Genomic DNA, 18,972 nt, shown 5'->3' on the forward strand with positions numbered 1-18,972 from the left:
GTTGCAAAAAGTATTTATATTAATGTTCTACATGTTCATGATTTAACTAATGTAAAATAAAAAGCACTCAACCTCAGAATTAAAGTTATTAAAGGTTAATTCAATTTCGAACCCAAAATGTACAATATTTGTGAATTAACTTTTATTTATATTTATAAAAATATGAAGGAGATTTTGTAATTTAAGTTCAAAGCATTAGTTTAACCCAGAATGAAAAGGACCTCATCGTTTATTCTACATCAGGCGTGCACAAACTTGGTCCTGGAGGGTCGGTGTCCTGCAAAGTTTAGTTCCAACAATAATCAGACACATCTGGGCTAGCAAATCAAGCTCTTACCAGGCTTTCTAGAAACATCCATGCAGGTATGTTGAGGCAAGTTGGAGCTAAATTATGCAGGACACCGGCCCTCCAGTACTGAGTTTGGGCACCCCTGCTCTACATCATGTGGCTTTAAACCTTTATACCATTTTTTGTTTATTTTGAATATTTTCTGTTTATTTCTGTTTATTTTTTGTTTATTTATCTTTAGTAAAGCTGTGATCGGGCCATAAAAGTTAGGGCCCAAGCCCGACAGAATTCAGCCTGAGGCTGATAAGCTCATTTTGATTGACAGCTTTTTAAAAGCCTGAACGCGTTTACAGCCCGACATTATTCAAATGTGCACATGCACACAGCTCCTTTGCCTTTTTTCATGAATGAGTTGTTTACATGTGTTTTAACATTATTTATACATAACAAACGTAGGCTATATGTCACTTAGAAATTGGAATGAAGAAATAAAAATAAGTCTTCTATAACATCATAACATCTCAGCATTCTAAATAAGCCTAGGTACATACACTTAGCCTATAAATTGGCCAACACACCAATAAAAATAAGTGTTTCTCAACAAATTAAATTAAAATAAATTCTAAATTATGACGGGTATTTGGCAATAACAATATTAAGATAAAGGCTCAGTGGGATTTTTTCGCCACTTCTCTCACAATCTGCCATTAAAGTGACGGTGAAGCTGAATAATGCCAATATTAGCCTGTATACTCTGTCTACATAATGTATTTAAGGTTTAATTAAGATTTAGTTATAATTTGAAAATCCATTACTCACCAAGATTAGGCTACGTGTTTTTGTGGAGGAACATTATTGAATAGACAGCTTTAGATCACTGAGCAGCACTGAACACCCTTTCACTGCCGCTGCTACTGGCCGAGATGCTTACTGTTCTGGCTAATTTAGCATGTTTTGGATAGGATTGTTTGTTCATCTTCAACCAGCCAAGAACATCCATTTCATTTTCCATGACTGGTTTTAATACACAGTGTACGAGCGACCGCCGAAATACCTTGGCAGCTAGGATGACGTTCTTTTTGAACTGGCGAGTAGCCTGATTGCAGTCATAGTTCGCTCTTTTTGACTTCTCCGTCATCATTTGTTTGACATTTGTAGGGATAGATTTTAATGTTGTAACAAACGATTTGATTACTTTCTCGTGTTAATCGAAATGCATCACATGACTGTTGATTTACCGAGCAAGCCCAAGCTCGACCCGACCCCGTTTAAAATGTTAGAAATTAAGCTCAAACCCACCCAAACCCGTTGGGTCCCGCCAGGCCCCGTCGGGCTAGGGCAAAGATCTTCAGCTCTCATTTGTAGTTCGGGTAATAAGCTACAGTAAATTTTTTATTAAATGTTCCTCAAAAAAAAAACATGCTTACTGTCCTCGTTTTGGCAGGACACCATGATGGACCATCCTCTGAGGACCATCTCGTACATCGCAGACATCGGGAACATGGTTGTGCTGATGGCTCGCAGGAAGATGATCCGCTCTCAAAGCGCACAGGAAAACCTGGACACCGCCGAGACGCAACACACAAACCCAGCTCGAGACGACCGGCGCCAGTACAAGATGATCTGCCATGTCTTCGAGTCAGAAGATGTGAGTGACTCCATATCCTTTCTGCAAATCTGCAAGCTCTTGGTGTGTGTTGTATTATTGTGGTTCTCTCGATCCACCAGGCTCAGCTGATCGCTCAGTCCATCGGCCAGGCCTTCAGTGTGGCGTATCAGGAGTTTCTGAGGGCCAATGGCATCGATCCAGAAGACCTGAGCCAGAGAGAGTACAGCGACCTGCTCAACACTCAGGACATGTACAACGACGACCTCATTCACTTCTCCAAGTCTGAAAACTGCAGAGATGTAAGTTCACCACTGGCTGTCCTCAAATACAACAGTACGAATATGTTCAAAGCTCACACTTAAAGGTAAGAAGGTGACTGGAACCGGCGAATGTTTAAACACTTTTAAGAGTTCACACTTAGCTGACCATTGATTATAGAACTTTTTTGGCTGTCCCGGCAGACAGCTCTGAGCTTTTAAGATCAGCAGGGCAAGAGGGGAGTTTGAGGTCAGGTTGTTCTTTATGAACTCCCCTGACTTATTTCTGGCTAATATAGGGATGGTTAGGGAGAGATATAAACCTTACTAAAAGCTTGACTATGGCCGCATTTACACTGCACTGTTCAAGTGACTCAATTTCAATTTTTTACCTCCCATGTGGCACAGATCGGATATGGCCCATGTACGTGTAAGCAAAAAGAAATTACATGGATTCTGATTTACTCAAATCAGATTCAGGCCTCGTTCATATGTGGAAATTTATCCGATATGAATTGGCTCTGTTTCTCGTGTCTGCAGTGTAAGCAGGTAGATCGGATTTTCACCTGTCAATGCGAGTCGCCCGTTATTAAAAACCATAGCTAAAGATGTCAAGTCTGACGCATTCATTTTAGAACAGACTTCAGAAGAGTCCCACACCTTAAATCTCATACACGAGGACCTAAACAGCTTTTATATTGTCATATAGCACAGGTATTTAAGCATGTTAACAAGAGCTAGAGCGCAATGTCCGCCACGTAACCAATATAAACTAATATAAAACTAGTGCATAAATCACGTGCATAAATCATGCTATAACATTGCCTAAAGGTTTAAAAATGCCTATACGTATATGAAAAGAAGATACACAAATGAGAACCTTTCATAAACTATATAAGACAGCTTGTCCAAAGCTGCGAACAGATTACATACAGGAATAGAGAAAAGAGCTCTCTTTAATTATTAGCTGTTTGTCAGCGCCCGCTCTTTTTTTCCAGGTCATTGCGCCTTTGCCGTGTGCTGTGTAAATGCAGACAAACGGATAAGAGTCGCTTTTAAAAGATGATGTAAGCAGGTCATCAAACAAATCGGATACAGTCACAAAATCGGAACTGACCATCAAGATCTGCAGTGTAAATGCAGCCTATGAAGATAATTTGGTATGTTCAATTTACTTAGGTCTTGTGTATTTAGACTCTGGGAGGAACCCGGGGGAAACCCATGTGAGCACTGGGAGAACGAGCAAACTCCGAACAGAAATGTTGACTGGTTCAGTAGGGACTTTATCCAGTGACATTCTACTGTGAGGCAACAGTGCTAATCACTGGGCCACTGTGTCGTCCAATCTGGAAAGGAGGTGGAGTAGGGGTAGGAGGGGGGATTTCTTTAAGACAAAAGGTGCGTTCGACATGAAACACAGCTGCAGCCAGTGATCAGCGAATTTATAAGAGCGCAGGCGGGGGCGGAGTTGAAAACGGAGCCGGCAAGCCGGACAGCTGGACAGCTGGACACTTCAGGGCTCAAAGTTGCTGCAGTCATGATGACCGATCACATGGCGCCATCATATTATTATTATTATTATTTTTCATTTACAAATAAAACAGAATACAGTCTCTACAAACTATAGTTCATTTTTAAACAATAATTATGATTAAAATATATAACAAATGCAGGAGAGAAATAAGGGGAAATGAGAGGTTAATATAAATATAAAAACGGACAGGTCTATTAAATACAAAGCAATAAGCACAAATTCTAGGAGTTTAAACATCACTACAATACTTCTTGTTTGAATATGCTAAAAAGGGGTTTACATTTATGTACATTTATAGATATAAATCTTTCCTATGTAAAACGCAAAACATTAATTAAATTAAATTAAATTGATTAAATCTTAATAAATAAGATTATTTTGGATAATGAAAGCATTTTCAAAAAAAGCACTTTAATCCAAAAAGATTGAACAAAAGGTAAAATAAGTGAGCTACACTTTAAGCAGATGTTTCCCAGAAAGAGCAGGTATAAACGGCTAGACAGAACTAAAACATATATTTATATTATAATCATAAAACCATTTTATAATTATTTTATAAAATAGTTCTTTAACTCAATTTGTTAAGAAAGCTTTAGGGTGGCACGATCAATGATGATCGTTATTTTATTTCAAGTCTGTAAGACTTATTTGAGTTCATATTTAGGTTATTCACAAAAATATATAATTTAAATCGTTCGTCGAGCTGAATGCAGTAAATAGTCTGTATAAAAAGTTGAAAATCCAGCCTTTATAACCAGATTATTTAACAAAAGATGATACTGCGGTAAAATATTTGTAGTTTTTTAATAAGCATGATGTGTACAAGATAGAGAGGGGATGAAAAGTGAATTGTTTGTTTTAAAACTTTTGAATCGGAAGTTGTCCAATAATAAACCCGAAATACACGTGTTTGTTGTCATGTGGTGAACTAGGCCAATCTTGTAATATCGGTGTCGTCATCAGAGCTCCTGCAGTCGCTCTTCAGATGCTGCACGGTCTGAATCAGCCGTCTGATCTCGGAGCGCTGTCGCGGTACTTTGATGCCACATGTGACAGTCACATGGCGTCAGTGCAGCATCAATCCGGACAAGATTTCTAACCAGCATGCACCGCTTTAAGACAGATTTCGATCGATCTGCGCAGCGCTGCATGAAGTCGAACGCACCTAAAGATACTGAAGTGTAAGAACCTCTGGTTATTTAGTCAGTTAGGAATCATCTGATTGGAGAATTATGCGTTAGCTAATGCAGGACCAGCCATGAACAATTATAAGCATATGACTGTAGGGGATCAACCTATGTTATTAGATCGATCAGCTCATTTTAATGAATCTGATCTTGAAGATTCAAATCATTGATTAGACTCAATTGAGTCAGACTGAATCAGATTAAAAGATTCACACTTTATCTACCATTTGTCCAGCAAATAGAAGAGATCGTATCTTACCAATCTTGTTTATGTTATTTCCATGGCCAATGATAATAACATAACTCGGTATTGGGTTAGCTTTTAGCTCGGTAACAAGATCTACAGCTCGAGGCAATGACTTAGAAGCACATAAACAAGAACACAGTTCTTACAAAATGCGAACAAAGATTTATTGAGCTACACCACGATACATGAAGCTAACTACGTAATAACAAACGCAAGCACACACACACAAACACACACAGAGAGGCAGTTCTGAGGAGTTGACAACCGTCTATAATTAATTCTAGAACTTCTTACTAGATCTTAAAATCACAACTGAAAAACAACAAAAGCAGAGATATTTCTTATCTTTAACTGCTTTAGATCAATCTGCACCAGATCAGCAAGAGACGACATTAGTTTGTGTTACTTGTGCCTTTTGCTGAAGTCAAGTTTCCCTCGCCGGGCTTGCCTTGGGAAAATGCGGTGCTCCTGATTGGGTGGGGACTCACTTCGATGACGATTTCCTCGCTCGTGAGTGGATGTTCTTCTGGGTTACCAAGAAGCAGACTGCTGCGGTTTCAGCTGTTTTGAAACTCAAGAGGTTTGCATGGAAAGTTTGTGGTGACCCAATCGCATGGTGGTGCAGTGGCAGGCAAGAGGGGGCAGAGAGCAACAGAGAGCGTAAGCCAGCTAATGAAAAAAGGAAAGTTTCTTTGTTGCAGTGTGTTTTTAAGTGACCTGAATTGGTCCATCTCCATGGTCTTCCGATGAGCAGTTGCCATGAAGGGCGGGGCCACGCCCCTACCATCGTAGTAAGGGTCAATCATTACCAGACTGCATGTTGATTTCACGTAGTATAATCTCATGTTAGTTTGTAATCTTACATCAAAGGTTACAAGACAAATACTGTTTGTACTAGTTTTTTATTTACACCAATGTATTGCAAATGTCACTAGCTTTCGTTTAGTACCAGACATCATACATTTCTGGCACCTACAAAAGTTTCATCTGCTATAAGGTTTAAAACAACACATTGATTAATCGGTTGGAATAAACACAGCATATGAGGAAAACTATGGCATTTTATTCAAAGATACATCTGCCTTAGTTGTAACATTTCAAGAGATTGTCTTTCATTCGTATGCATTAATTCCCAGAGATCTCTTAGTCTCTACGATGTTGTACATCTGGCAGGATGGCGAGCACATGACCCATGTAGGGGAGTCATTCAAAAGAGTCTTGTGGGGGCAGTTAGCTAGATTTTCCCGCTGAAATTTTTAGGTGTATAAATCATTTTAAAAATTTGGGTTATGGGTACCAAAGCATCTCTGGCCAAAGTATTGGTCAAAATAGTCAAAATCAATTGGCGCTCTGTTATCCTGATGGTATAAGCCCTCAAGCCAGTTCAATGAACTTTTTGGCGTCCGATTTCCAAGCCTGATTCGACCTGGTTTTGAGTTCTGCAACATCCTTTGCAGTGAGTTTCAACATGACCCTCTCGAAATTAGTTTATAAAAAAAACTTCACTTAATTATAAAATAAACATAAAATATATGGGCACAGGGTGTCCGCGGGGTCTTAAAAAGTTTGAAAAGGTCTTACATTTCAAAAACAAAATTTTAGGTCTTAAAAAGCCTTAGATTCACTGAGATTTATTTTGTCTTCAATATTTTTAAACAGGTCTTAATTTTCTGTTATTTGTATGAATCTAACCAATCGATCCAACACATCTAATCACCGTCAATACATAACTTTTAGCAAACCTCTATTTTTAATTAGTGTTATAACAGTCTGTTGTGCTTACATTTAGTTTATTAAGATTTTTAACAAGTATTTTTTTAATCATATTGAAAAAAAAAGTATGTATACAAATAAAGTATAGTTAAAATAATATATAATATAAATAATAATGGCGGCGCAGTAGGAAGTGCTGTCGCCTCACAGCAAGAAGGTTGCTGGGTCGCTAGTTTGAACCTCAATATAATATAATAATAATATTATATTAATAATATAATATAATTATAATATAATATAATAAATTAATTTATAGCTGATGTGGTGGTGCAGTAGGTAGTGCTGTCAACTAACAGCAAGAAAGTCACTGGTTCAAGCCTTGGCTGATTCAGTTAGCATATCTGTGTGGAGTTTGCACGTTCTCCCTGTGTTTATGTGGGTTCCCTCCAGGTGCTCTGGTTTCCCCCACAGTCCAAAGGCATGAGGTACAGGTGAACTGGGTAGACTAAATTGTCTGTAGTGTATGAGTGTAAGTTAGTGTGTATGGATGGATGTTTCCCAGAGATGGGTTGCAGCTGGAAGGGCATCCGCTGCATAAAACATGTGCTGGATAAGTTGGCGCTTCATTCCGCTGTGGCGACCCTGAATTAATAAAGGGAACAAGCCGACAAGAAAATGAATGAATAATATAGTTTATTAGAATATTTTTTTTGATAAGGCAAGTAAAAATATTTTTTTTTCATTTAGGTCAATCCTTTTAAGTGTTTAGCCTTACAAATCTACTTCCATTCTTGATGGTCTTCAAAATATTTTGATGGTCTTAAATATGACTTGGTGAAACCTGCAGAAACCCTAGGGTGGTGGAAGCCTCTTACAAATGACAACCGAAACCAAAACCAAATATAAATTGTCCCAAGGCTGGCTCTCTCTGATCTTCCACGGTCGTCACTCTTCTTTTTATCTTTCTGGAGCTCCTCTGCACAGGACTCGAGACTGTTGTGATGTACAGGTGATGCTCTTTAATTGTATAGTTCACCCCAAACTGTACATTCAGTCATCATTTACTCGCCCTTCACTTGTTTTAAACCTGTTTTACTTTTTTCTTTTTTCTCTGTCCTTTCAATAACAATAAATGTGGGATTAATGTAGCTAGATTGATAGAGAGCTATATTTTGAGTGCTGCTGTGATCCCGGGCTATATATATCCCATTATATATATATATATATATATATATATATATATAATGGGATATATATAGCCTGGGATATATATATATAAATATATATATATATATATATATATATATATATATATATATATATATATATATATATATATATATATATATATATATATATATATATATATATATATATATATATATAATGGGATATATATAGCCTGGGATATATATATATATATATATATATATATATATATATGTTTATATATGTTTATATATATATATATATTAGAGCCCCTGTTTATTTTTTTACCCAATTTCTGTTCTGTTCTGGCAAGATTGTTTCAAGGCAAGGCAAGGCAAGTTTATTTATATAGCACATTTCATACACAATGGCAATTCAAAGTCCTTTACATAAACAAGAATAAAAGAAACAAGTAAAATAAAAATAAAAAAAATAATAAAAATGCGTAAAAACAAAACAAAACATAAAAACAGGTAAAATGTGATATGAAAGAATGAAGAAGAAGAGAAAAACATGATAGTGCAATCTGTTGGACGCAGCACAGTGCTCATTCTGTAAAGGCACAGCACAGCACATTTCTAAGCATAATAGTTTTAAAAACCTATTTCTAATAACTGATTTATTTTATCTTTTCCATGATGACAGTAAATAATATTTCACTAGATATTTTCAAGACACTTCTATACAGCTTAAAGTGGCATTAAAATGCTTAACTAGGTTAATTAGGGTAACCAGGCAGGTTAGGGTAATTAGTTAGGCAAGTTATTGCATAACGATGGCTTGTTCTGTAGATTATCGAAAAAAGGGACTAATAATTTTGTCCCAAAAATGGTGTTTAAAAAATTAATAACTGCTTTTATTCTAGCCTAGATAAAACAAATAAGACTTTCTCCAAAAGAAAAAATATTTTCAGACATACTGTGAAAATTTCATTGCTCTGTTGAAAATCATTTGGAAAATATTCAAAAAAGAAAAATCAAAACCAAAAGGAGGCTAATAATTCTGACTTCAAATATATACTGTATATGTATATATATATATATATATATATATATATATATATATATATATATATATATATATATATATATATATATATGTGTGTATACCTTACTTGATATATTTCAGGTGTGTATTTCTTTTAAATTTGATGATTATGATGACAACTAATGAAAACCCCAAATTCAGTATCTCAGAAAATTAGAATAATACTCAGGACCAATACAGTGGAAGTTGATTTTTAGAAATCCTGGCCAACTGAAAAGTGTGAACATCATTCAATACTTAATTAGGGCTCCTTTTACCTGAATGATCGGTCTGTGGCACTGCTCGGGTGTTATGAGAGGCCGCATTTCTCTGATAGTAGCCTCAAGTTCTTCTGCATTGCTGGGTCTGGCATATTCATCTTCCTCTTCACAACAGCCTATAGATTTTCTATGCAGCAGGAAGCATGAAGTGAGAGGGGGTTGTATGTGGAGGGGTGGACATTAGGATGATTCTAAGGACCCACACAGTTTTGGGGCCCCCAGAGTTACTATTAGGGCAGCCCAACTTCCAACTCCCCCCCACCCTATACAATGACTTGCTTTCATGACAAGTTCATTTGAAAATATACATTAGTCAGTTAAGATGTTAACATGTTGACAAAACCATCAGGTGGAATGTGGTGCAAATATAGCAATCATTTCTCTAACTTGACATAGCTAACACATTATTTTCAATATAACAAGACTATTGGCTAACATTCAGTGAATTTAGCCATAGACAGAGTGGTTTACTTCTAGAATGATCGATAACCATTGACTTCCATAGTATTTTTTCCACCGTTTTAAGGAAGTCAATGCTGACCCTCGACTGTTCTGATACCAGCATGTCCTGTGAGCCCTGCCTCTTTGTTTGTGTCAGGTGTACATCGAGAAGCAGAAGGGGGAGATTCTGGGTGTGGTGATTGTGGAGTCTGGCTGGGGCTCCATCCTGCCCACCGTCATCATCGCCAGCCTGATGCACGGTGGACCCGCAGCCAAATCCGGAAGACTCAACATCGGAGATCAAATCATGACCGTCAACGGCACCAGTTTGGTCGGACTGCCGCTCTCCACCTGCCAGAGCATCATTAAAGTATGGCTCGCTTCTTTTGCTAAATTTATTTGACATTTTTAACTTTTAATGTTGTGGAAATCTGTTCTGGTTCTTTAGATATTATTCAGGAAACAACCAAAGTCTACAAAAGAAGTCTGAAGTCGTTCTGAGTTACTCAGACTGAAGTGTTTATTGTCACAAGCGCAGTTTGCAACAACAGGGGCAATCTGATCAAATGTCCCACTGAGCAGCCCCTTTCATACAGTTTTTATACATATTGTCTTCCTCCCTTAGGGTTGATAACACATCATATCTCACCAATATCTACAGTTTGATCATTTGTCTTAGGGTGCTTTCACACCTGTGAATTGATTCAGTTGTTCCGAAACAGAGATTACAATTGTTACATTGTTGCTCTTTGCTCTTGGAGCGGTTTGCTTTCATACTGCAAAGTTTCTAATCGGACCAAAAAGCTAAAACAAGTCACGTGCGAGTAAACTCTCCTCACATTGGTCAGAGTGTCAGGGTTTATTTTGCAGCGTCCCACTCAGCTGTCAGGAGAGGTGGTGGTTTGGTGGTGATTCACAGGGAGCGCGCGCGATGTGTCTGAGGAGAGATGCGGTGGGGAGGGGTGAGAGGGGTGCGCCGCGATGATGCCTATTTGAGGACCGGGAGGGAGACGCGAGATTAACGGAAGATCATCACTCGTTTGCGGGCATCCGGAGACTCGCGAAACTTCCCGCCCTACTCATAATTCTCTCTTCATACAGCTGTAAGCCTATTACATATCTATAAAACACTGTGATATAACCGCGCTCAGATCGGATTGCTTTCTCACTGCAATCGATCCGCTCCAGGGTTCGTTTCAATCGAGCCGAGAGCACCTCATTCAAGCGATCTTGGAGCGATTACTTTGGCGCGGAACAGAGTGCGATTACCCTGTTCACATATGCCAAACGAACCGCGCTAACTGGGCAAACGAGATACGTTCCGAAACAAAAGTGTAGGTGTGAAAGCGCCCTCAATTTCTGTGTCCCAGCTGTATCCTGCTCCCCAGACCAGGCTGACGTATCTCCTAAGTTTGGTTTTTAATTGTTACTTAGCCCAAGGATAACTTTACCATGTCATCTATAGATAAGTCCCTTGTATGTTATGGATAATAGCCCCTCTATAGTCTTTCTCTATGATCTCTGGGATGATACGAGTGCTCTGGTGTGGGTGCCCCCTTGAAGACAGCAGGGAATGTAATGACCTTATAACCATCTCGCTTAGGTATATTGTATCTCATAGCCAATTCTCCTAATAGAAGCGGATATTATGAGGTAGTAGAAGTCAGGTAAAACATCACTTACATAGATAATACTGAGATATGCATCTGAACGATTACACTTCCAATAGAATAAAGTTATCAGTAAGACAGATTAGTCTGAGCAGCATCAGAGCAGCATCAGTAAGACAAATATAGTCTGTGCAGCACCATATGACATTGGAGCACCATATAACATTCATATATTCAGTCACAAACACATATTTACCATATTGTTACACATATACTGATATATATTGTTACACATATAATATTGTTAAATTTCACAACATTAACAGCATCTGCCACAATAATAATAATAATAAATAATTTATTTAGCGCTTTTCTGGGCACATAGGCAAGAATCTCCTCATCCACCACCAGTGCACACGGCAACAGCCATTTTGCACCAGACCACACACCACACACCAGCTGACTGATGGAGAGGAGATAGAGGGATAAAGCCAAATATTAACAACCACAGAGACCTCAGTTTAACATCTCATCCTAAAGACAGCGCTCACTGAGCAGTATAGAGTCCCCATTACTGTACTGGGGCATTAAGACCCACACAGACCGCAGGTTGGGCGCCCCCTGCTGGCCTCACTAACTCCACTTCCAGCAGCAACCTAGCTTCCCATGTGGTCTCCCATCCAGGTACTGACCAGGCTCAGCCCTGCTTAGCTTGAGTAGGCAACCATGTGAGAGTAGCAGAGAGCTAGCTGCTGGCAGTAACATAAAACGTATGTTAGAGTAATTGGCAGTTCATTCAGCTGTGGCGACCCCAGATAAATTAGGGACTAAAGTGTACTATAGCATATCATATAAATAAACAAACGTTTCTTAAAAGAGTATGTTAAATTTCTGTTATTATATCTTTGATATCTTTACTCAACCTAATGTCGTTCAAATCCACAGAGACCTTCATTCTTCATCAAAAATAAATTGACATATTTTGGATGAAATCCAGGAGCTCTCTTATCCTCCATAGACAGTGATAATCTTGAGACATTCAAAGTACAGAAATAGAACCAAAAACATTGTCAAAACATTCAATGCGACTTCAGGGGTTTAACTGTAATAAAACAATGCTCTAGAAACATTTGTATGCCACAAAAAAAAAAAAGCAATATTTAGACATTTTTGGTTTATTTTCTGGACTTTGAAGGCTTCGAGACTGTTGCTGTCTAGAGAGGATGAGAGAGTTCTTGGATTATATCTAAAATAACATCATTTGTGTTCTGAAAATGAAGAAAAGTATCAGGGGTATGCAGGCCCGGATTAAGAACTCAGGGGCCCCTGGGCACATTGTCTTGTAAGGCCCCCTACCTGGCCGCACCCCTATAGTTGAATTTAAAAAATAAGAATAATATAATAATTTTTAAATAAAATGAATCTATAATTTGTTGCCCACATATTTAAATTAATGATATAGTACATATGTATTTATAGTCTACAAAGATTTAACTTATTTTTCAAAGCATTGAATAAAAATACTAATAAAACTATATATATATATATATATATATATAATTTTTTTTTCTTCTTTTTTAAGGGTATTTTAATGTATTGCTTTTACAAACTTATAAAGCATATTTTTGCCATGGCATATAACGCACAATGCTTCTCCAATCCAGTTCTATGAATCTGAGTTCTATGAATCTGAGTCTTTCATAATACAAACACTGATTTACTGCCTCTCTCCTCCTCTCCTCTAGTTTTTGCAGAGAGGGAGGCACCTATAATAAGGCTAAACATTATTAAATACCCACGAGACACTTGTGACTTCATATCACATTTGCATTATTTAAAAAAAAAATGTTTCCTTCCTGTTAAAAATAAATATTTTTCCAATCTGATATTTAATGGGGAGAAAAAAAAGTAGCACGAGTTCAGCTGATGGTGGATTCGAACCGAGTTGTTGATCAATCGCGTCAAAAGTTGAGGCTGAGCGCCTTACAAGGTGCACCACTGCGGCTATGATGTTACACAGCTCTTTACTCTTCCTGTGTCTATCAATCAGGTTTCGATGGGTGTAAACCCTGAATAGCTTATTACAGCTACATGCGCTATTTGCAATTAGCCTATAAAGACACTCCGAAATTGTCTTTTTTTTCTCCCCCCTCGCAGGGGCCCCTAGTGCGCACGGGCCCCTGGGCCTGTGCCCATAAGGCCCATTGGTTAATCCGGCCCTGGGGGTATGGAAAAAAAACATGAGTAATTAAAGAGAATCTTAATTTTTGGGTGAACTAAGCCTTTATCGAACGTGTTTGAATGATGAACACTTACTGTATCCAAAGTTGGAAGTGAGGAAAATGTGTGATTTATTGTGGAAACAACACAATGTGGAAACAACACATGTGGAAATCAGGTGAACGTTGTTTGTTCTATACATGTATATAACCGTTACACTGATTTGGATTGTTTTGCAAGAGCTTACACCACAAATAAGGCAGTACAGGATTATAAGCCCCCCCCTTTTAATATATATATATATATATATATATATTATATTTTCCAAATGATGTTTAACAGGGCAAGAAGATTTTCACAGCATGTCTAATAATATTTTTCTTATGGAAAAAGTCTTATTTGTTAAAAATAAAAGCAGTTTTAATTTTTTTAACACCCTTTTAAGGACAAAATGATTAGCCTTTTTAGTCTTGTTTTTTTCCGACTGTCTACAGAACAAACTATTATGTATAGAAATATGTTGAAAGAAATCTCTCTGGTAAACAGCAATTGGGGAAAAAAATAAACAGTGTCTTATAATTTAGGGGGGCTAATAATTCTGACTTCAACTGTATATAAGGGTATTTCATTCATTCATTTTCTTTTTGGCTTAGTCACTTTATTAATCCGGGGTCGCCACAGCGGAATGAACCGCCAACTTATCCAGCAAGTTTTTACGCAGCGGATGCCCTTCCAGCCGCAACCCATCTCTGGGAAACATCCATACACACATTCACACACTACTGACAATTTAGCCTACCCAATTCACCTGTACCACATGTCTGTGGGGGAAACCGGAGCAAACCCACGTGAACGCAGGGAGAACATGCAAACTCCACACAGAAACGCCAACTGAGGCGAGGCTTGAACCAGAGACCTTCTTGCCGTGAGGCAACAGCACTACCTACTGCGCCACTGCCTTGCCCTAATGGTATTTAAATTTATTTAAAAAATAAAAGATATGCAGCATCTCATTTTCAAGCGCTCCCATAAAAACATGACAAAAGCAAAACAAAACACAACTAAAGAAAAAAATAACACAATTACAACACAGAAGCTCTTCCAAGCCACAATTAATATTTTTATTTTGACAATAAAATTGAAATAAGTTGTTTTTATAAGCACAACCAACAACTTTAAATGATTCATTTAGTATTTTTCTCCTGCGGTGCGTCATGAGATTGTAGCTCTTTCTCCTTAATGCTGTTCAAGTTTTTGTTTAATTGAGATACATTTTTTTTATTTCATTTATATCCTAAGGAGATCAAGTTAAAAAAAGATGGAGCATATAATTTATGAATATATGTATTCTACAAGCGAAGCGACTTATTTCTTTAAATTGGAAGTATATGTGCACCAAATACCCCACAGTCCAAACACATGCGGTACAGGTGAATTGGGTAGGCTAAATTGTCCGTAGTGTGTGAATGTGTGTGTGAATGTTTCCCAGAGATGGGTTGCAGCTGGAAGGGCATCCACTGGGTAAAAACTTGCTGGATAAGTTGGCGGTTCATTCCGCTGTGGCGACCCCGGATTAATGAAGGGACTAAGCCGACAAGAAAATGAATGAACTAATGTGCACCCAATATAGCCTGTTGGCTGAAAGAGATTGTAACAAACATGTCAATGGAAGAAATAACATATAATAAGAAATAAATACATCAGTTTTGATAGAGTTTGGGGACCTTTTATGCTGTTTTTAAAAGGTGGTGGATTTTTTAATGTTTTACTTGACGATTAGTGACAGAGGTGATATTGTACTTTGATGTAAAATACTGAGAAGCCTTTTGTTTTGTTTGTTTAATTGTTTGTTTGTTGGTTTATGTTATATCTGACACATGAAAATGTGTATGTACATGTTAATATATAATAAAAAGGTATTGGGGGAAAAAATAGATACATTTCTTTGCTTCAAGTCAAAGTTTGTAATAGTTTGATTCACCGTATAGTCAGCTTAATTAATGTATTGTAAAACTTTACCAGATGTTTTAATAATCACTTTGAGTAAAATAAACAACATTAAAACAAACACTGCAAAAATGAAAGAACAAGGGTGAAAGATATTGCAATGTGCATAAATGTACTGCACTTATCAACAGGAAACGCAGGCCTCACACCAAAATGATCTATCGTTCATCTTTTCTGGATTCAGGGTCTCAAGTCTCAATCCAGGATCAAGATGAACATCGTCAGGTGTCCTCCTGTGACCATGGTGCTCATTCGCAGACCAGACCTTCGCTATCAGCTGGGCTTCAGTGTACAGAATGGCATTGTAGGTATTGACACATCAGACGAGTGTTGCCTGCTTCTGTGAGGTTTATGAGTTTTGTTGTCAGATCTGCAGCCTCATGCGAGGGGGGATTGCGGAGAGAGGAGGCGTTCGTGTCGGTCATCGGATCATCGAGATCAATGGTCAGAGTGTCGTGGCCACACCACACGAGAAGATCGTCCACATCCTGTCAAACGCTGTCGGAGAGGTAATCAATGTAGTAATGTAGGTTGTGATGAGTGAACTCGCATTACATATATTGGTGAATCATTTTTTTTTGCAGACGCTCAGCCTGAAATCATAATAGACAAGTTTTTTATGTGATTGGCCATTTCGTAAAAGGGGAGGAGCTACTCAATGTGTCTTGCCCTGTCATCATGTTTCAGTTAAAATTGGGTCACACAAAGGTCGTTTTAGTAAATGAAAACAAAGACTAAAACTACACTGCGTGACAGAAGTCTTGTCGTCAATCTCAGTTCTAAGAGCAACAAATAATAACTTGACTTCAAGTTTATCATTTGGTAAAGTGGCAGATGGTAGAATTTTCCCATTAATCATCTGCATCCCAATCATCACAAATACTGCAGAAGACTTATTGGAACCAGTATAAGATTCTCATAGAAATCAGTCAAGTTTGCTGAAGGAAAAATCATGGTTTGGGGTTAAATTCGGCAATAGGGATAAGGCAGCAATAAGGCAACATCAACAGCCTGACGTATCAAGACGTTTGTGCTGCCCATTACATTACAAACCACAGGAGAGGGCAAATTCTTCAGCAGGATAGCGCTCCTCATACTTCAGCCTCCACATTAAATTTCTAAAAGGAATGAATGTTAGTGTGTTCCAGGATTGGCCAGCCCAGTCACCAGACATGAACATTATTGAGTAAGTCTGGTGACTGGGCTGGCCAATCCTGGCTAAAGGTCACATGTGGCTAGTTTCCTGAAAAAAGGAAACTAGGCATGTTTTACTTACCTTTCTAAAAGTACAAATTTAAAAACTAAATAGAAACGTGTTCACAAAATAAAAACTAAACTAAAACCAACTGAACCCTTAAGGAAAGAAGCTAAAACTGAAATGTACAGCATATTTAAAAAGCAGTATTGAAATAAAAACTAATGTAAAAATGCGAAACTGCAATAACCTTGAGTCACACATTGAACAAAGCTGGGAACCTTTAAAGACCATGCTAACACTTTAGTTTTTACTGTAAACACAATCAAACGTTTATTTTCTGGCCTGTTCAGTGTTGTTGACGTTGTGGACAAGCAAAGTACACTGCTGGGTAGGGCTGCACGATTCTGGCAAAAAAAAAAAAAAAATCACTATTTATTTTGCTTAAAATCAAGATCATGATTCTTTCTCACAATTCTGTAAATGTAAAATAAAGGATAACATGATTAGCCTATTATTATTGTTAATTCTCAAACATATGGTAAACAACAATAATAGCAGGCCTATGTGTAGCTCTACTGTTGCTTAAAATGCTAAATTTTGCATTATAGTGGACTTGAACAGACTTTCAAAATGTCCTGTTTGTTAATTCACAGTAAAATTGTGACATCAGAATACAACTATTCTTAATTATAAAATTGAATTATTATGTTTGAGACATGTGCTTGTCATCTGCCATTGACAACATTATTAGACCATTATATTTCCATTATATATAAGCTAGGGTTGTTATACTGACACAGTAAACATTTATTTTCATGCACAACTCTTTGTGTTCGCTATGAAAGAAAAAACATGATTGTCGTAAACATAACTCTAAAATGCCATATGATCATTTAAATGATGTGCGCAGAGGTTTCACTTTCACTTCCTACTGCATCTCATGGCTGCTGTCACTGTGAGAAAAACACACACATGCAAATCAAACCTCCTCAAACGATCGCTCTGTGCTACAAACTGAATGTCACAGCAAATGCAGGTTGTGTTCACTAAAGTAAGCGTCATTTGCGTGCACACGCGCGTTCTCTGCAGTATATAAACAGTGCGATTTCAGCTCACGTGCGATTTTGCGACCGAGAATACATCATTACATGGAGACAGAAATGACCTTTTGGGTGAATTATACTTTATAAATGCTGTATGTGACACTTTTAACACCATTTAAAGGTGTCAATGTTGCTCTGAAGACTTCTGCAGCCGCCTTTTCTTCTCTCCTGACCTTGAAAATATAATTGGCTGAATCGTGGAAAAGGATCGCGTGTAGGGTCGAATCGAGTTTGTGATCTTTTTTCGATTAATGGTGCAGGCCTACTGTTGGGTTACCCCAGAATTCCTACATGTTGTGCCCACAAAAATCAATTAAGTTTGAGATTGTTTTTATAAAATTTAAGAGAACTGAACATAAAACAATCAAGTCCCCCCCCCCCCCCCCTCTGAATTGTGTTGATTCAACTCATTAAAAAAATTGTACAGCAAAAACAATTCAAAGGGCAAATGTGAGCTGATAAAGAAATCATTTAGCCAGGAAAACAGTTCTGTGCTTATGATAAAATCATGCACAATAAACACATACACTAAAAAAAGTGTTGCACGCAGAACTCTTGGAAACAATTTATTTGTGTTGAATTTAATAATGTTCAACTTATTTTGTTTGTTTAAATTCAACACAAATAAATTGTTTACAACTACTTAACGTAAAAAAAATGTAGTAAATCCAAGGAATCATCTCTGATTAATTTTTTTCAGTGTACAGCTGATGTCAAAATTATTCGCCCTCCTGTGAGTTTATTTTCTTTTTCAAATATTTCCCGAATTATGTTTAATGGAGCAAGGAATTTTTCACACAAGACAATAAGAGTGGGTCGCTTGGTGATTTCCAAAAATCTCATATATGTTAATAAACTATTAAAATGATCATATTTTATCCATAACCTACAGAATAGTATTTAATAGTTACATCAAAAACAACAACATGCATATAAAAAAATCATCAACCTTTCCACTTTTTTCCATTGAATTGTGACTCTTTTTTATTCTTAATAACATAGCAATAGGTTTAGTTTCAGCGCATTGATTTTACGGCACAA

At 37.4% G+C, this 18,972-nt stretch overlaps 1 protein-coding gene across 7 annotated transcripts in view; it reads left to right on the forward strand.

Moving 5' to 3' along the window:
* Window positions 1-18,972, forward strand: part of apba1b (amyloid beta (A4) precursor protein-binding, family A, member 1b) — a 219,446-nt gene that overhangs the window by 16,113 nt on the left and 184,361 nt on the right. For 4 of the 7 annotated variants that reach the window (XM_073914531.1, XM_073914532.1, XM_005155586.5 and 1 more), the window contains 5 exons: window positions 1,734-1,937; window positions 2,018-2,197; window positions 9,951-10,163; window positions 15,815-15,934; window positions 15,999-16,139. The exons of 1 other annotated variant lie outside the window; for it this stretch is intronic. In XM_073914531.1, coding sequence (XP_073770632.1) covers window positions 1,734-1,937; window positions 2,018-2,197; window positions 9,951-10,163; window positions 15,815-15,934; window positions 15,999-16,139 — 858 coding nt within the window. Of the gene's footprint in view, window positions 1-1,733; window positions 1,938-2,017; window positions 2,198-9,950; window positions 10,164-15,814; window positions 15,935-15,998; window positions 16,140-18,972 lie in introns of those variants that run through there. 2 more of the 7 variants (XR_012386184.1, XR_012386185.1) reach the window with 1 other exon arrangement.

The sequence above is a fragment of the Danio rerio genome, chromosome 10 (genome assembly GCF_049306965.1).
Source record: "Danio rerio strain Tuebingen ecotype United States chromosome 10, GRCz12tu, whole genome shotgun sequence".
NCBI classification, from domain to species: domain Eukaryota; kingdom Metazoa; phylum Chordata; class Actinopteri; order Cypriniformes; family Danionidae; genus Danio; species Danio rerio.